The 18,296-nt window shown below is 38.5% G+C and overlaps 2 protein-coding genes across 3 annotated transcripts; both read left to right on the top strand.

Moving 5' to 3' along the window:
• The first annotated feature begins 13 nt into the window (after window positions 1-13).
• On the top strand, window positions 14-5,450 carry LOC146547111 (uncharacterized). 2 transcript variants are annotated; one of them, XM_085264842.1, is made up of 5 exons: window positions 14-33; window positions 634-1,329; window positions 3,817-4,041; window positions 4,130-4,228; window positions 4,662-5,450. In XM_085264842.1, the coding sequence occupies exons 2-5, from the start codon at window positions 1,036-1,038 to the stop codon at window positions 4,767-4,769; spliced, it is 726 nt and encodes a 241-aa protein (XP_085120968.1). In that variant the 5' UTR covers window positions 14-33; window positions 634-1,035; the 3' UTR covers window positions 4,770-5,450. The 2 variants fall into 2 exon arrangements, with proteins under 2 accessions (XP_085120968.1, XP_085120969.1); XM_085264843.1 differs by lacking the exon at window positions 14-33 and adding an exon at window positions 113-128.
• Window positions 5,451-5,519: 69 nt separating this feature from the next.
• Window positions 5,520-14,223, top strand: LOC146547110 (vesicle transport protein SFT2B-like). The gene is made up of 8 exons (XM_085264844.1): window positions 5,520-5,724; window positions 7,370-7,459; window positions 7,544-7,629; window positions 7,772-7,853; window positions 8,979-9,014; window positions 9,104-9,162; window positions 9,239-9,268; window positions 11,726-14,223. The coding sequence occupies exons 1-8, from the start codon at window positions 5,656-5,658 to the stop codon at window positions 11,760-11,762; spliced, it is 489 nt and encodes a 162-aa protein (XP_085120970.1). The 5' UTR covers window positions 5,520-5,655; the 3' UTR covers window positions 11,763-14,223.
• The last annotated feature ends 4,073 nt before the right edge of the window (window positions 14,224-18,296 follow it).

The raw sequence follows: 18,296 nt of genomic DNA, 5'->3' as shown, positions 1-18,296 counted from the left end.
TAGAAGTGGGGTTTATTTTCGTCGGTGATCCAGGTGAGTGGAACAGGTGTGGCTCAAAGGTCATTATTTGTGCTTAAGAATAGAGTTTATCCTCGTTTTACCTCCTCAGCAGGTTCACTCCTGAACAAGTTGAGAAACTTTATTTATTTAATATGATTGTATTTAATTCTATAAAGAGTTAGAGAGCAAAAATCATGATTAGGACAAAATTGTATCAATTAACTAAAATCCAAAATCTGATATTGATAATTACTTTAAAGAAAAAATGTTAACAATTAAAAAAAATCATTAGTTGAAATTGTTTGTAATTTAAATAAATATTACAATTAATGTTTAAATACTGATATGAATACTGATATGAGGCATTTTCAGTTATTTAAAATATATATTTAAATACATTTTAGTACATTGATAAAGGTGCAGGATGTTCCATCTTAAATATTTGTTATAAAATATTATATTGTTAATTAGAATTTTTTTTAAGCCAAAATAAAACACACAGGGCTGGTGTTGGTTTCCAACATTTATCAGATTGATTACACCATTAATCAATAAAGAGCTGGGGTGCAGTGAAGTGACACAGATCCTGTAAGCCTGTCCAGTAATCTCCCTGCTCTCTCTCCTGGATTTCAGTAGCTGGATTAACAGGCTTGAGGCCAGAGCAGCACAGAGAGCAAAGAGACGCTCGAAATACAGAAAACACAAACAATACCAGCAGTGAATGTGGAAGAGCTGGAGGCCGGACTTTGTGTGGACTTCGGATGGATCTGCGGGGGGTGGAGAAAGGTCGACAGTCAGGCCTGTTCCTTGGAGGCTCCTCGGCTCCTGCTGGCCTCCTCTATGGCCGTCTGGTTGCCAAATGCTGGAAATGAGCCGCTGTGTTTCTTGTTTCTTCATTGAAATAATTTATTGTAGCTTTTAACAAAGTGTGCTTGTAGCTTTTTCACGATTTACACCACAGTTTTATCAGGAAACAGTCTGTTTGTTGCTGCTGTAGTGTTCTGCACCACAAGGGTAAACATACATATCCTCGTAATGGATCCTGACAGAGAAGAAGCTGAAGTATTTTCGGACCCCGAGGACCCATTTGCTCTAACAGCAGAGGATAAGGAACAGGAGGAGGATGAGGAGGAAGAGGATGATGATGAGGAAGATGCCAGGATTTTCAACGCTTGGATGCAGCGGTACCGGGGAGGGGAACAGCAGAGTAAAGTAGGAGAGGAAGAAGATGAAGATGACGAGTCAGAGGGAGGAAGACTTAAAAGCAGAAGCAGCCCAGAGCCTCCGGCAGCGGTAAAGTCGGGCCGCCGAGCATCACTGCCATGTCCGGTAAGAACACCAGTAACTGTACAACTCCAGACCAACTGTAAAGTGCAGTAGTGTGTGGTCAAAGGGAGGGGTAGTCATTAATGCTTGCCTTCTTTGATATGCTGAGCCATAATCAAGATTCAAATGTTGTTGTGGACAAGTCGTCAATCACAGGAACTTAAGCACAAGAAGTTCTTCAAATACTTAAAAATTGGAAACATTCCTTAGTGATACAGTCCTAAGCTCAAGAGCAGACAGTAATAGGTTGTTTGTTGAGATTTTGTTCATTTTGTCAAGTGCTGTCTTCAAGGTCAAGAAAAAGTTCATTTCCTTTATCATTCAGGAAGAGTCATTTAGTCCAGACGGTCATGGCCATCTGGCTGTGTGGATACTCGGTCTAATTGGGATACAGTGGTCAGTCGCTCCTTTTAACTTGTGCATGACCTGCTTCCCGTCTTGCCATGATGGGGAAGGTAATGAGATTTGAATTCATGCATTGCAATATCTTGTCCACAGGCATTTGGGAATTTGGGAAATTCTTGGAGCCAAAGAGTTTTTTTTGATGCAGTCTTTGGTCTTGCTTTCAAAGATAAGATATAGTGCTCAGGCTACCAGAAGAAGTTCAGTCTGAAAACTGGTGTGGGCATCTGATGCTCCTGGTGGCAGTCCCAGAGCACACTGGGTAAGAACAACTTGGGATGATATCTGGCAAACATTACTTAAGCCTTAGCTTCCCAGCTGAGGTCTATTTTTTGATGTATTCAGACTGTATCCAGAATCCATAGAGCTACTATCAGAGTACCTGGCAGGAACCTAATAATTAATCTAATTTGCCTCCAACTTGAACAAATCCTTAGCCTGCTACCAGAAAAACCCAACAGACAAGCATGGAGACCTTTCATGTCCATCCCACAAGGTAAACACAGCCATTTACTTTTCTGCACCACTATATAATTTACCCTGAAAAATACAACAATCACATATCACAAGAAAAATAACTGGAAGAGAGCATCATAGGACTCTGGAATTGAAAATGTGCCGGGCTTGCTCTTAGATTCCAGTGGATGGCAACCGATGATGCATTAAGAATGTCTGCCCTTTAACCAGTGTGGTAATTTAACTGTGGTTACATTGTCTGTGCTTTTTTTGGGTTAATGTCACAAACAACTTCTAGAAATTTGTAATCCAGTGCAAGATAACCCTACTCATGTTGTTGGAATATCGTGAAACGTGTGTCTTGATGTATCATCATGTATCTCAATAATTTTTAGAGAGATAAATTTTGCCAGTAATCAAAGTGACTTCATCCTTCTCTTGGAGGGACCGTGAGTTCACAATAATGTGTTGTAATGGGTTCCGACTATGGATTGGGTGTGAGCTGCTGCCCAAAGTGAAGGAGTTTATATCAGGGTTTGTTTACAAGTCAGGGAAGAGAGGAGCACGTGATTGACAGTCAGATTGGTGCAGTGTCTGCACTGAGGTGGCACTGTATTTGTCTGTTGCAGTTAAGAAAGAGTTAAAAGAATCAGATCTCACATAGAAGCAGAAGATACGAGTTCCCTTTGATGGCTGTGGTCTCCCTTTGAGACAGGGGATCAGAGCAGAGCTGCTACTCCTGCACACTGAAAGAAGCCAGTTGAGGTAGTTTGGACATCGAGTTATGATGCATCCTGGACGCCTCATAGGTGAGGGGATTCAGGTATTTGCAACCAGAAGAAAGAAGTTGGAGATGGTCTGTCCTCGAGTTGTCTTGGATTCACCTTGCTCCCCCCTCAGAGGTCCTGGAGGAGGTGGCTAGCGAGTAGGAGACTGATGGATATCTTGTTTCAAGACTTTATCATCTAGCTCTTTCCTTTTTTCATAACATTGTAGTGAAGGATGATCAGGAGAAAATGGTGCCCGTTTTAATGCAGTTACCATTACAAACCAGTTGTATCAGTTTATATCAGTCATACTTTCAGTCTTCAGGGTGTTCACAGCTCATGAACACTCTGTCATCCATAAACCAATGTCTTGTTTACTGTTTTCTAAGCTTCAGCCTTGCAGTTTGGTTATAGGGGAAGTAAAGACTCCCAGAGGTGCTAATGGAGCTTTTAGGTACATGTTCTTGTTTGTTTTTTGTTAATGGGATAACTGGATCAGTGAGTCTTTTGTTTGTTCAAGACTTTTTTTAACGGCAGAAAAAAATTAGAAACAAAGAAATAAAACTGTGTGAAAGAAGGAAGGCAAATATTTACAGAGAGTAATGAGTTAAATGTTTATTATAAGCAGTCCACTGACATTTCAGTTTTTTAAATCATCCTTCAGTTTTGTATAGTGAGTATTGACTTTAATGTGTACTTTTTAACTTTATTAGTCATATTTTTCTCCTTAATTTGCTTTATGATCTTATATACTATATTTGCAGTTCGTATTCAGCATTTTGTGCCTGTAAATTACTTTGAATTGCATTTAGCGTTTATGCTCCCTGCATCAAGTTTGATTGATTAATTGATCTTTTGTCTTCAGTCCACTCTGTCGGCCATGCAGCTGTCTCGTCTCCACTCGTCCACTCAGGCTCCGGTGACGGCGAGGGTTTTGTTGCGTCGCTCTTCCTCCCGCCGCCTTCTTCCATCACCTATGGAGGCCGCTGTGCCCACCTCAGAGCGCAGGCAATCTCTCATAACCACAATCCCCGAGGTTGTGCCACCTGAGAGGCGGGGACAGTTCAGAAGACGTAACGTCATGTCGCTGGTGTGTAGACGCACTTCCCGATTTTTATAAGACAAAATTAAATTGTGTTTTTAGGCTCTTTGTGACTTTAATTGTTTGTGTGTTCCAGAGCGATGCTTATAGTGTGTGTCTGATCTGTCATAACGACTTAAATAACGGCGCTGGCGGCACCAGAGAGCTACAGTGCACACACACCTTCCACAAAGAGGTAGCACATACCAGCAACAACATCAACACATAAACCTTTTCTTGCGTTAAAAGTTGGGCAACTATAGACGGGTCACAAGTAAACTCAGCACAGACAGATGGACCCTGGAGGGTTATAGAGGTCCAATGAAGGCCCTGTCTAAGGTGGATGACACTGAAGAGGTCAAGTAGATGACTGCAGACACTCATACAATGACAGAGTCACTAAAATAGGTTTAAAACAAGTTTGATTTCCCCCTTTTTAAGATTTTGTAAGAAATGAAAGACATGTTAGTCCAGTCTTCCTCTGAGACATTTTAGGCCATTCATTAGTGAGAAAAAGATGCAACCACTACAAAGACATCTTTTTGACTCAATGGTCTTGTTCCTCTACATGCTGATGCTCCAGGACTCCATGATGGTAACGTACTCTCTCATGCCTTCTCTCTCCTCAGTGTATCGAGGAGTGGTTGTGGAGGAAACAGTGCTGTCCAACATGTCACGTTCAGGTGTCCATGCCACAGCCATCTTACTGGAGCTCCAGCAGGGTCATAATCCCCTAACATCACCAAGAAAAATGTCAGTTAAACTGGACTTTATTGGATAACCGCTTTATTAGAGCCCAGTGAATTTATCATTGTCTTTCAGAATATTATCAGAAGAGGAGCCTGACTTTTGACGCAAAACGTTATTTAATAGATTAAAAGACAAAAAGATTAGCACTCAGTATTTATATAAGGAAACATCCTCTGTCTTTTATTTGTCTCCATTTTGAGCCACACTGGCTTCAACAACCAGGTTATCCTGAGAATAAGGGAGTGTATTCCCTGTTTTAACACCCATATCGTCTCAGTGTGATACAAATAAGTCATATAGTAAAGGACCAGCGCTGAAGCTGGAGAACAACCAAAATAACCTCATGTATGTTTTTTTCTTTTTGTCTTCTTTTTATGGCAACTTTAACAGTAATCAGTAATGACTTTAAAATAAAATGTAATTGTGTCCGAGGAGAAAAATATGGTGCAGACATAACAAATTCTCAGTCTTAGAAAAAGTTTGGGTTTTTTTTATTTCTAAAATTAATTATAGTTTCTTCTGCTAGTCTGTTATGCTCTGTTTTTATTTGTTTTTTTCTTGTTCTATATTTTATCATTTCATTTGTCTTTTGGTGTGAATATTCCTATATTTTATTTGCGGATAATCACTCAGTTATCTCTGTAATCAATTTTGAACGAGCTCTACCAATAAATGAACTGAAGGAAACAGCGCCTCCTTTGTGTGCATTGTGGCCAGGGGCGGTACTGCAGGCGGAAGTGCTGCACCTGTTGATGTGCTCTTCTCTTCGGTGTAACTTCACCGCCCCAAAACACCTGAAACTTCCAGCGCTTGGGAAGCTTCTGGAAATTTTAGAAGCGTTTTATCGCCTTTATTGAAGAACAAAAGGAGTTCATGGATAAATTGAAGAAGGTTTTGAGCGGGCAGGATGATGGGAACGCAGATGGGAGCGGCATACTGGAGGTGATGTTGTTTTTAGCCGGTTAGCTGGTTTCGCTAAATTAACCTGTTAAAACGGACGTAGTGCCAGAATCTGCAGATATAACTCAGCCAGGTGTGAACTCACAGACTTCAAAATGGTACTTTTAGATCCAGTGTGACTTGGACCTCCAGGGGAAAACATTATGTGTGATGTTCATCCAGAGTAAACCTTCGTAAAAGCGCTTTTAGAAAGTAACACGCTGCAGAACATGGCTGAGAAGTGAACCGATTTTAATTTTCCTTCAATGTCCCGGTTATTCTCAGATAGATATCATTACATGGATAATATATATAACGAAGAGGAACCTATAGTGTTTAATTCGGCATACTTGGTGTTATAAGATAAAAGCAAATGTTCATGTAAAGTATAGTTAATTCAGGCGAAACTACTGCTTCTTTCTGTTTAACCTCTGCACAAATCATAAAACTGCACTAGAAGTAAGGCAATAAAGTTACTTTTGATAGTTAATAACTTTGACAGTTGTAACTTAAGGAAGTCAATGCATTAATAACTTCCACATTTGAAATACTTAGAGGCTCGCAAATGTACATTTCGGGGCGGGATTGTGTTTTTATTATCATCAAATTGACATCTGTTGGATAGACTACCACTGCTGTCATGAACCAGGGCTGTCACACTCATTTTAACTGTTAGGCCACATAAGCTCAAATACAACAGACCTCCCTCATTAAAGAGTATATGGAAGTTTCTGCTCACGCTCACATGAACCATAACCAGGATTTAAAAAATCTCTAACCTTAAATTAGAGTAAAACACCTGTCACCTCATCCACCTGACGGCCTGAGAATTAAAACAGCTCAGTTTCCCACACTCTATTGTCTATTGTCAATATATGCAGCTGTTTAAAGTGTCACATTTTCCCACACCCTCCCCACTTAATCATCTTTTAAATTAATAGTTGAAAGGATTAGTGAAGAGTCACTTTCCCTTTTCAGACTCAGCAAAGGTGGAAAAACTGAGATTTTAAACCCAGGTACTAAAGGTGGGAATCAACAGGAATCCTGCGATACAATATTATTGCAATTTTTTTAAGATTTGTGATTCGCTGAATAATTAAGTAACAGGTAAAATTTGTCTGTTTTATCCAATAAGGCAATGTTATTTTACCTCAGTTGTTTTTTTTAGTGGTGGTTTTGTGGTTTGAACTTGCCAAACATTTCCATCAAGCATCGCCACAAAATGAACAAAAGTGCTTTTTATTGAAAAGCTGGAGTGATGAATGAGCGTCCAGTGGGTCGAATCGGACGCTTTGGTGCCGTGTTAGACTCGCCTGCACTAAACAAGTGCTAAAACCGTTTAAATTTGGTTAACTGAAGAAGAGTAAATGTTAGTTGAACAATGTTTCTGAGATATTACACTTTAATGTCACAATAGTAACAGCTGTTATTAGTCTTCATTCACTTTAAAGCTTTTAGTTACTTGCCTTTGACACAAAGAAGAATAACCTAAAGACTCTTAATGTCAATTTCATGAATTCTGAGTCAATATACAATCTTCAATTTAAACTCCTTTAATACTAAAGTCACCAACTAAAAAATAAACATCAATAGCAAACATTTAGTCTGTGAGATCATCATGATGCTAATGACGACAAATTCTGTGCAGAGAGCCAATCAGGCATCGACGCTGTCCTGGGGGACACGGGTGAAGGGTTTCCTGATCTGCTTCGTTTTAGGAGTCGTGTGCTCCATCCTGGTGAGTAAAAGACACTCCTGGACTGTGTTTACTGTTTCTATGACAAAAGATTTGCTGTGGTGACTTCCTGTTTTCCTTTATCAGGGTACCTGCTTGTTGTGGGTCCCTGGCTTTGGTCTCGCTGTGTTCGCTGTCCTCTACAGTCTGGGAAACATCTGCGCTCTGTCCAGGTAATAAGCAGACCTAACCTGATACTACATTACCCATCATCACTGAGGGCCGGTATTGACTTCAGTGTTTTTATGAAGGGAAACGTCGTCCTCTAGTGGTAGAAATCAGAGCTTTGACTGACGAAATCTTTTTCTTTTTCAGCACCATGTTCCTGATGGGTCCGTGCCGGCAGCTGAAGACCATGTGGGCTAAAGAGCGAGTGCTCGCCACCGTCATCATGCTGGTGAGAACAAATAACTTTTCATTATTGTCTGTAAGTTTCTCAGTCATCCAGATCAAGGTAGTCTAAGGAGCTTGAAAAGAAAGCTACTGGACTCACTTAAGCTTCATGTAGATTTCACCTCTCATCCAAGAAGCTTCTTCAGCTCTTGGATGAAAGTTGAGACATCTTCACGAAGCTTAAAGAAGTCCAGATGTTCATTATTCTGTCCTCATGTTGATTTAATTAGAGCAATTTCTCAAATACACAGTGATGGAAGAAACTGAACACACAAACAGCAGGGGTCCAGCTAGGATTGTCACGATGGTAGGATTTCAAGCCCGATACTGATTCTTGGCGCTATAGATGAACTGGTCCCCAGTCAGTGCCGAGGTTGTGGGAAGTCCAGTCTAGTTTTTGTTCAGGAGTATTTTAGAACACAGTGAAATCAGTCAACAAAACCAATCAAAAATAAACACCATTAAAACAATGATAAATAAAAACCTGACCTGTGTGACTAATGTGAGAGGTAGAGGGCATAAAAACAGGTTTCCTATTTAAAAAATAAAATAAAATAATCCTCTCTGTATAACTTTTACATTTCAGTCATTTTTTTTAATCCACATTTGCATTTACCTTATTTATGTGTGTCTAAGGTTTCTAGTGGGTCTGTAGTGTAGTAGTTTACATATACAGGTAGTTCAATTGTGGGCTGAGAGGCATATCCCATAAGGTTTATTCAGTAAATCAAACATGTGGATCTACCTGCTGTGAATCTGGGAGCAGCTTAAAGTAGCTTTCATCTGTTTTTTGTTTTTTTTGGGGTTTTTTTGCATTTGTGTTGCGTTGGCAAATTTAACTGTGGATGAAATCTAGTTTAAAGTGTCTAATCTCTGTATCCAGGTTAAGGCTGAAGATGAAGTTACAGCTGAAGATGATGAAGATCAATTCAATCTTTTAATCACGGAGTGAATCATTTTTGCTTTGTCAATGTTAATAAAGCGGATTTCTCTCATAATTTGTCCAAACATGCTCCAAAAACTGAGTTTACAGGAATTTACAGGAAAAGCCACGTGACGTCCTGATGAACGACAGGTAGCTGAAACTCACCTGTAAGCTCCACCTGAGTGAAACTGTCTCTCTCTGCAGGTGTGTCTGGTGCTGACGCTCTGTGCTGCGTTCTGGGTGAGAAACAAACTGCGATGAAACGTTTGGATGCAGCGAGTCGTGTTGTGTTGTTTTTGTGTTTGATTCGTGTTGTTGTGTCTCTGCAGTGGAAGAACAACGGCCTCGCTCTGCTCTTCTGTATCCTGCAGTTTCTGGCCTTCACCTGGTAGAAAACACACACACACACACACACACGTGTTACTGTTTGTTACCTCTCTGACTGCTGCTGCTGTATCCCACAGGTACGGCCTCTCATACATCCCATTCGCCAGGTAAGACAAACACACCTGATCTCACTAGTGTGCGTTTCCTCGGGAGATAAAAACATGATGGCGACGGGCGGTTTGGTTTTAGTCTTGCTTGTTCGAAGGCATAAAAAAAGTATTAACCTTTAAAGTGAATAACTTGTACTACATACACATGTGCTGCTGTGAAATTTCTGATTGTAGAAATGTTTCCTAGCAAGTTTTTTACAGTAGCTGACCTTTCTGCGGAAAGATCTTTGATATATAGACGCTTTGTTAACGTGATAGGCTTTGATTTGACTGTAATTTCCCATCATAAGCACGAGGTTGGTTAAAAGATAGTTTTTAATTTAACTTTCTGCTCTTACTGAGCATTCAAAGCACCGGACACTTATATGTTGATAATAGCCATGATAATATTTCAGGTTCAGATTACTGTGTTTGTGCCTGCACATACACTTTGTCTGCAGTAGGTGAGTCATCCATTTTCAAACGACAGATAAGCATAACATAATGAAGAAGAATGAATAATAAATAATCCACACTCTATCATGAAGTGTATAAAAGCTGTAATTTGTTCCTCTGATTCACGGCTACCGGAACAAAGTTGTTTTTATGCCGTGTTACTCTGAACTTTATAAACCTTATGAAACTCCCTGTACAAAGTCATACAGTGAAGCAGAAGTAGTGAAACGAGAGAACTGCGATGCAAACTCAAAATGGAGACCATTCCCCTTAAAAGTAAAAGTTGCAATTAAGACATTTGGAAAAGTACAACTTTTGCTTTGAAACTGAAGATGTAGATGGCTCACTTTCAATCTTTCATTTGCACTGGCGCTGGCATGCAAGGTAGAGCTACCACTTGGAAGGTTGGTAGTTCGATTTCTGGCTGCTCCAGTCTGCATGCCAAAGGATCCTTGGGCAAGATACTGTGTATAAATGTGTGTCTCAATGGGTAATTTATACAAGTTGTATAAAATGATTTCAAAGCTCAAGCAGATTAGAAAAACGATTTATAAGAACCAGTCCATTTACCATGCAAGCTGTGGGCAATTGCAGCAATATGCTAGCAATCAAAGCAACCATATTGAGGTTTTTAATGCCAGAAATGTCTGCATGTCAGACATTTCAAGCCTGCTTGGCTGAGGCCTTAGTTTAAAAACTCAAGACCTGCACACAATATTTCTATTCATGTCAAATTATTCTAAAAAAATATCTGATTAAAATATGTTGCTGAAGTCAAACACGAACCCATTTTTCCTCCAACTGTTAGAAAGTTAAGTTCTGTCACAGAGGCAGGATATTACTCTTGTATGTGGTGTATAAGCAAACTGCATGGTGTCAAACACATGTTCAGTTTGCCTGAAAATTCAGGACTTCACCAGATTTTCAAGGAATTTTGTAAGTGCAGGTCCATGAGATTTGTTTTTTCTCATGGAGCAAAAGACCTTTTCCATAAAGTTCTGATCAACGTTAAAATCCTGATCCAGGGTGAAGCGAGGTTGTTTGCAACCATTTGGTTCTGTATGTCAGGTTCGTATTTAAAATTTCAGTTTTCATGCTCGCTATTAAGTAAATGCAGGTCATATTTATGTGCAGCCTGTACCCTGTTTAAAAATAATGTTTCCTTTCTGTATACTCGACTTAACAGTGGTAATTACCCATGTTTTTTTTTTTTTTTTGTTAAGCTAGATTTAAACCCACTTGCAATTATCATGTCTCTAACAAAATGCAGCATGGGGCAAATTGAATTAGCAAGGTTAATCCAAACCGTTTCTACAAGCCTCTTTAATGCTTTCCTCCCCTCTACCCTTAAATATGCATTTTGATATACTGCATCTCAGTATATCTCAAAGATGTGGTTTGATAACTGTTCTGGCTTTTTCCAAACACAGCTTCATAGATAGTTAAGCTTCTCTATGCATCACTAATGTCTGATGCACACACAGTCATTTTGTTTTGTACGCAAGGCTGAAATGCGGGGTTATGGCAGAAACTACTTAGTTCAGAAAACTGCATCAAGGGTTAATTACCCCTATTCAGCCTTTTTAACCATAAGCCTGGTGGCGGGCCATTTTACATAAATAAGTAGTTGTAAGTGGAAACACAGCAAAATAAGATTTTGTAGTCATCTGTAATTTGATCTACAAGGAAGCATGTGTGGAGGGAAAAAGTAGTGTCCCCTGGATAGAGCTTTGTGGAACTCCAGATTTGTTTTCACAGCCAGTACCATTCCTGTTAGATCATGTTACCATTTCTGTTATAGATAAAAGAAACACTACAGCTATGACTAACACTAATGGAGCCATAAAGTATTCCTGTGTGAAACTCTGTCATTATAGCTGCTGACAGAACCTGATCATTTAAGCACTGAAGCAAAATAAAGTGGAGTTTTTCTGGACTTTTTTCAGCGTAGTTTTGTTCATTTGTGTTTATCTGCAATGCTTTTATGTGTCATTTTTTTTCTCCTTCTTTCATTTTCAGAGATGCCATCATAAAATTATTCTCACTATGCATCTAGGAAGCCCCGCCCTGTTCTCCCACCCCTCTGAGTCACTACCTGTCTGACCAATCAGGACACAGGATACTTAATGGTGGTAGTGGTGCATTTATGTTAGGCTTTTGTTAACAGTTTATAATGCAGCTGGAGAGTTCATAGTGCCTGAATTCCTTTAATTGGTTTCTATTTATTTTCAGCAGTAAAGAAACAGTTTATTTCAGCATCTGATGCAGCTGTATGCAGATCTAAGTGTTCACTCACTGAACTATTCTCTTAAGTGAATAATTATCAAACTGTTTTGGTAGAGCTGGACGTCTGGGTTTGAGATCAAAATGTGACAGTTTAACTTTGTTTAGTAAATTAGTCAACAGAAATCAATGATTTTAATCATCAGCAAAATATTTGAGTAAATCTTTTTAAGCTGAAATATGAGAAAAATCACCTAAACATGATTAAAACTTTAATAATCTTTGCTTTTGGGGGGATATTATGTAGATAATCATATTACTAATAATTCAAACAATCAAAACAGGCAGTAAACCCCTTATAAATCTTTTATTCTAATATAGAGTAAAGGACGTATACCAAATGCAGAGGCCAGGGTTTGAGTCTGACCTGCTCTCCTGGCAATAAAGACTTGAAGACAAAAATAAATGTTTATTTAAAAAATAAAAACTCAAGAAGAAACACTCAGTATTTTCTTACATGAGTTTAAAATTCAGTGAAGCAGCTGCATTAGCATGTGAGATAAACCAGGTCCCACGAGTTTCTCTTCTCATTTTAATATTGATTTGAAGTGTTACTGATGTTCGCATCTTCCTGTTTTGTTTTTTGTCCTAAAATTTCAATTTTCCTGAAGTTGTTATCACAGCACTTTCCAACTCAGTATCTGTGGCAAGAAGTCATTACATACATTTGAACAAATTAACATTTCAGGTGCAGTATGGGTTTGTTGATTCAGCTCATCTGATTCCCATCTTAAGTTTTCCATTCACAAAAAGACCATTGCCAGATATTTAGTTTGACTTTCTACTGCCAAGTCTCCAGGGGGCGATGCAGATTTGATTTTTTTTTTGTTTTGATTGTTTTTGGCTTCTGTTGCAAGACAGAAACAAACTCTGGTCTGTGGAAGCTCGTTTTCATAACTGCAAAAAAAAAGAACCCATCACAGGCAGCTCTAAGTTATTATTTCAAAATCTAGAATTGCATATTTTTAAATTTCAACTTCTTAATGAGCTGAAATTTTGACTTGCAATTAATTTTCAATTCATTAATAAAGTCTTTTTCAGTGGTGAAAACAAGCTTCCATAGTGGCCACAACTGCGTTCAGGAGCATCAAATGTTAGGTACTCGTTGCTGTTTCCAGCACAGCTGCACATAAACGGATCAGCGTTCTGTCGCCACACGGTGTGCGCTCACTTTTTCTTTTGATCATTTTACTTTTTAAATGGATGTTTTGCCTTAAAAGTCAAAGTGTTTTCTTCTTTACTGTAATTTGTATATTTAATTTTTTGCAGGATTACATGATTTTAATACCAAATCTTGGTCATAGAGTTTCACGTGTTAGAACAAACTTTTTCTCAGGTGAAAAAAAACCATAATCTCTTTTGTTTCGTCTCACTTTGAACTTGGTTATCTGCTTCTTTTTAAATTGGTTTGCACATTTTTCCTCATCCAAGAGTCAATGTTTTCATATTTATCCTCTAGACTTTATTTAAGGAGCTGCTTTCTTCGTCTGGGCCCGGAGTTCGCAGATATTTAACTGAAACAGTCTATAAACAGCAGTCCAACATTTCATTTTATTTCAGTATGGACGAGTAAACAATGCTTTCATTGAAAAAGAGTTAAAATGACTTAAATTCACTCTCCATTAAGTTTTTCCAGATGTGTTTTAGTTTCATTGAGATTTGGAACAGCTGTTTTTGGGTTTATCAACCCTTCAGAATTTAGTTTTCCTCATTTGCGTTGCCTTACAGACGGTCATTTAGTACTTTTAACCACACTACAGAGCTGTGACTGAAATTTAGATGCTGGACGCTGCTTTTAAAACTGGTCATGGATTTCATGGTCCTCTCCTGCTTTCCTTTATTTTCTGTTCCATGACAGCGTCAGACCCTCATAATAAATATGGCTGAGGTTTCAAATAATAACATAGACCTATGTAAAAGTAAAGACTTTGACAGCTATGAATACTTTGTTTTCTAACAGTACAGCTGTGGATGTTTCCTCTTCAGGTTTGGTTTGAACTGAATCATGCAGATCTACTTAAGTAGAGTCCCCGATTAAATATAGGAATAGAGCAGAACAGGTCACCTTTATTTAACTTGCATTTTCACTTTTAAAGGTTGTGAGGTTAAAATATTTTTAGCCAAAATGTTTTAGTGCAACTTTAACTCTTTTAAAACTGTATTTGTTTTGTCTGTCTGCAGTGTTAAACTGTGAAATTGTTACTGATTTTATTTCAATAAATGCTTCTGTATTTAAGAAACTGCTTACGTGAATATCATTCAGCTCAACACAAAAACTTCCCTTCATGAACTTGCGCGTGTGCGTGCATGTGCGTTCTCTCCTTACCTGCCTCCCTGTTTTATGCCAGTTAAGTCTCTAAAGCCTGTAATCTCCACCCGTCACTGCCTGCTGATTAAAACACGCACACACTCCCTTTTTAAGGCTCCATGCACTGTCCAGATATCGGATGTCTTTCCAGATGTTCCCCACTTGGATCTGACCTATTCTCCATTACATGCTGCTCTCAACAGCTTCTGGTGTTTTTCTTCAACACTGTCATATGACATTTAAACGTGCGCCAGGGAGGCGATTGGTCCAGTGACGCCTGTTTCGTTTTAGGTGATTAATTGGTTGATTAAATGGACGGCTGATGTCACGTTCAGGAAACTGTTCAGAGAATATTCCAACCCCCTTTTCTGTGCATTTCATGATGAATAAATAAAGTTAACGTTCTTCTCAAATGGCTTCTTTCAACACAAAGGAGTAGCTGCTTTACTACCAGCATTTTTCAATTAATCCTGTGATAAAAGTACCAGCCCTCATAAGTTATTCAGCAGTGTTGTTCATGCCAGTTGGCACTGTGCTCACCTCAAAGTTGTTACTGCATCGTAAGTGGACTAGTTCTTGTATCTGCCTGAGCAAAAAGTGCCTTTAACAACCTCACATTGTCTAATTAACACAAGCACTTTACCATATGTCTCAACTATGTTCTCTATCTAACAATAACAGTCCAGTGAACACATCAGGAGCATTCATGCCACAGGATACTTTGGCTACTAGACTGGAGCAGCCATGCTAATACTAGATTATCAAGATCATCAATTAACCAAGTATCAAACCAAAGTTTCACCAATCTAGGAGCCCATCAGCTGTATTCACCTGTAGAAGCCACAGGTGAATACAAACCATGGGTGGTTTAGCTAGCAGCTATCTGAGTCCTTGCTTTTTATTCAACATCCATTGTTAATGAATGTATGTAAATGAAATCAAGCCAGTAGAAACTTTTGCTTTCTACATAAGCAGAATAAAATGTGACTTGTTAATAGAACTCCAACTCCAAACAGAAACCAGAGCTTCCAGTATCAGAGCTCACGTTCTGGACATGCAGAGACATCATTTTCATAAAGAGCGATCTGTTTGCAAGGTTCATGAATGGACTTCAGACAGCTTCTAGATAAGTAAGTAGCTACATTTTTTAGTCTGAATATTTTTGTGAGTGAGAGATTTCTGTTTTCCGTAAATGTGCAAAGAAATCAGTCAAGGCCTAGACATAAAGGCCTATAGATTGGAAGGTGATTGCCTGTTAACTATACTGTGTATACTCTGATCGACGAGAAAGTGGTTTTTGGCTGTCGTTAAGTGAAAATGGTTGCAGAAAACATGTATGGTGTTGCAGCACAGACCTTGTGATTGCTTTGGTCACAGTTTGCCACAGTTCCCCGTAGAAGATGCCAATTTGTCTGCAAACACTAACGAACCACAGAGCCATAGATCAAAAACAGCAAGTTTGCCTGTCAAAATAAAAGTTGCCTGTTTTGAATTGTGTTGCTTGTCAGCAGTAAGACACAGCGTTGAAGATAAACAGTCTCCATTTTCAGTTTGTTACACTTTTTTTTTTATGTTTTCCTACCGCACGGCTAGTAGTCGGCTGGTGTTTGCAGATAAATCGACATCATCCATGCAAACTGTTTCAACCTCCAGCAACCACTCACTAACCAGTCAGGTAATATGCATGTTTAACTGGGGAATGGTGGTTGCAAGGGGGTCAGCCACTGGTCTCTGACTGAGGCCTTAAATGGAGATGTATGAAAAAAACATGCATATGCCTGCTGTGGTGAGCCCGTGGGGCAACCAGCCAACAGTAACTTTTATTAACACTGTAAATAAGACAAGGCTGAACTTTAGACCGTTGAAAACCCAAACAGCCAAACATTCCTATATGGTCCGTACTTGGTGATGGTGGGAAGGCAGAACTCCCTTATAAAAGGAAGAGACCTCTACGGGAACCAGGCTGAGAGAGGGGCAACCATATAATTTATTCACGCTTGATTTGTTCTCCTCAAACTTCAAATCTGCTCTAAAGTTGCTCTAAATAAAGGTGCTGCTCTCACAGCTTCAACAAACTACAAGGCCGGTGTTTCAACTTTATTCACTTTCTCCTGCTTTGCTGTTGTTTTCTGCTCTTTCTCATCCACTTCTAGGTGTTTATAAAAATCGTAACATGGAGGTTGGTTGCCATTTTACATCCACCTGTTCCTGCATTAGTTTGCAGATTAGATTAAAGATTTGTGCTCGTTTTTAGATTCGTCATTGTGCTCGTCCCTTTTATGTTTGCTATTTTTTAACACTCCCTCTTCCTCACTTTTACTGAAAGCAGTTTTTATAATTCAAAGGACAGTTAAACACTCTGTGGATTAAGTGTGAGTGGCCGAGTGAGGTAAATCGTCCGTGTGTTTGAAAGGAAAAGAGACGGAGAGCGTGTGTGAGTGTGTGACGGGGAGAGAGAGAGAGATGCAGAGCGAGGTGTAGTCAGACTGAAGCCCTCTGATTGACTGTGATGTTCAGTCAGATGCTGAGCGGCTTCACATCACAGTCAAACCTCCATCCTTTCGTCTCCCTGTTCATCGGAAACATCTCGTTAGGATAAATTCAACTGTTCGGCTCGGTGCCCGGTGTCACAGGTAAGTTTATATGCAGCTTTTTATGCACCTGTAGTTTCACCTATTATTGACCTACAGAGATGTCCATTATAGTTAAGCTCACGTAGAAATGTTGTTAGACAATTCCAAGATTTTTGTTCCAGGAATTTCAAGGAATTTCTGGATAAATTTGCAACTGATGGAATTAAAATGTATTAAACAAAAAGTAAGTTTTTACTTTTTGTGTGTTTTGCACATGGGCAGTAAACTGTGTCAGCTGTCATTCATGTGCTTTTTATTTTAGGATTTTAAATGTATTTGTCATCTGTTTTTACCCTTTTTTGTTAACAGTGTTTACTTTGAAATCACCAAGAATTAACAATTCATTATCTGAATATTACATAATGATTTACATATACATTTAATATATGAAGTAGACTGAATACTTCCTTTCAGTAATAAAAAAAAATATTTTTAGGAGTTTTTTCATCAAATTTAAATACAGGGATGTGTGTATCATTAAAAAAGTCTGCTTTACACTGGATTATATTTTTTACTCACTGGAGATAAATAGTCTGAAACTGTTTGAATTTTGTTTCTTGAAATTATTTTTAATATTAAAACATTCAAACCTTTAAAACATTCAAATCTTTAAATAAATCATACAAATTCTTTGACGTGATTGTGTATCACATAGAAATTTTTACCATAAGTGAAAATGTGAATGTGAAGAGATGTATATATGCTTTCTGTCAAATTCAGTAATTGCACCTATGTAAAATAATTTTCTTAAAATGTTTGGGTTGTAATTTCTATTAAACGTGCATTTAAATGAGCCAAAAAATATTAATATTATATATATATATATATTTATATATTTACTAACTATTGAAGGTTCTAATCTAATAACAATAATGCATTTTTTTAAAGAGAGCTAAAGAATAAACGGGGGATTTCATGTCTTAAAAACCTGAAATCAGACCACAGAGTGTTTGAAAAGGTCCTGGATGTTTCTTTGACCTGGTGTAAACTGACACAAATAGGAAAGTCTTTTCCCCCCCCAAACATTTTCAAACAAATCTTAGGTTAATTTGGTCAATTTTCTAATTATCATTATTAACTAGAACTGGGAAATTATGACAATATTGATTTTGTTTTTCCTATTTCTGATCATGAGGCAGGTATTAAATCACCCTCAGTGGGGTTTAAAAGGTCCTGTGGTTAAAGTGGTTACTAACAACAGCAGCAGTGTTAACAGACAGAAAATAAACTAACAGAAAAATTATACTCCATTAAATGTCTGTTAACTTCTGCTTATTATCCCCACTTTTATCCTGTGTGTGTTTTCTCTGCTGGAGGGTCTGCTGTCTGAGAGGACAAAGAAAAGCTAGAAAAGGAAGCTTTTGAA

This window comes from Mchenga conophoros, linkage group LG23 (assembly GCF_057382185.1).
Source record: "Mchenga conophoros isolate Kocher_MC1m ecotype Shallow Benthic linkage group LG23, M_conophoros_male_GT1.1, whole genome shotgun sequence".
NCBI classification, from domain to species: Eukaryota; Metazoa; Chordata; class Actinopteri; order Cichliformes; family Cichlidae; genus Mchenga; species Mchenga conophoros.
This window is presented reverse-complemented; position numbering and strand designations above follow the sequence as displayed.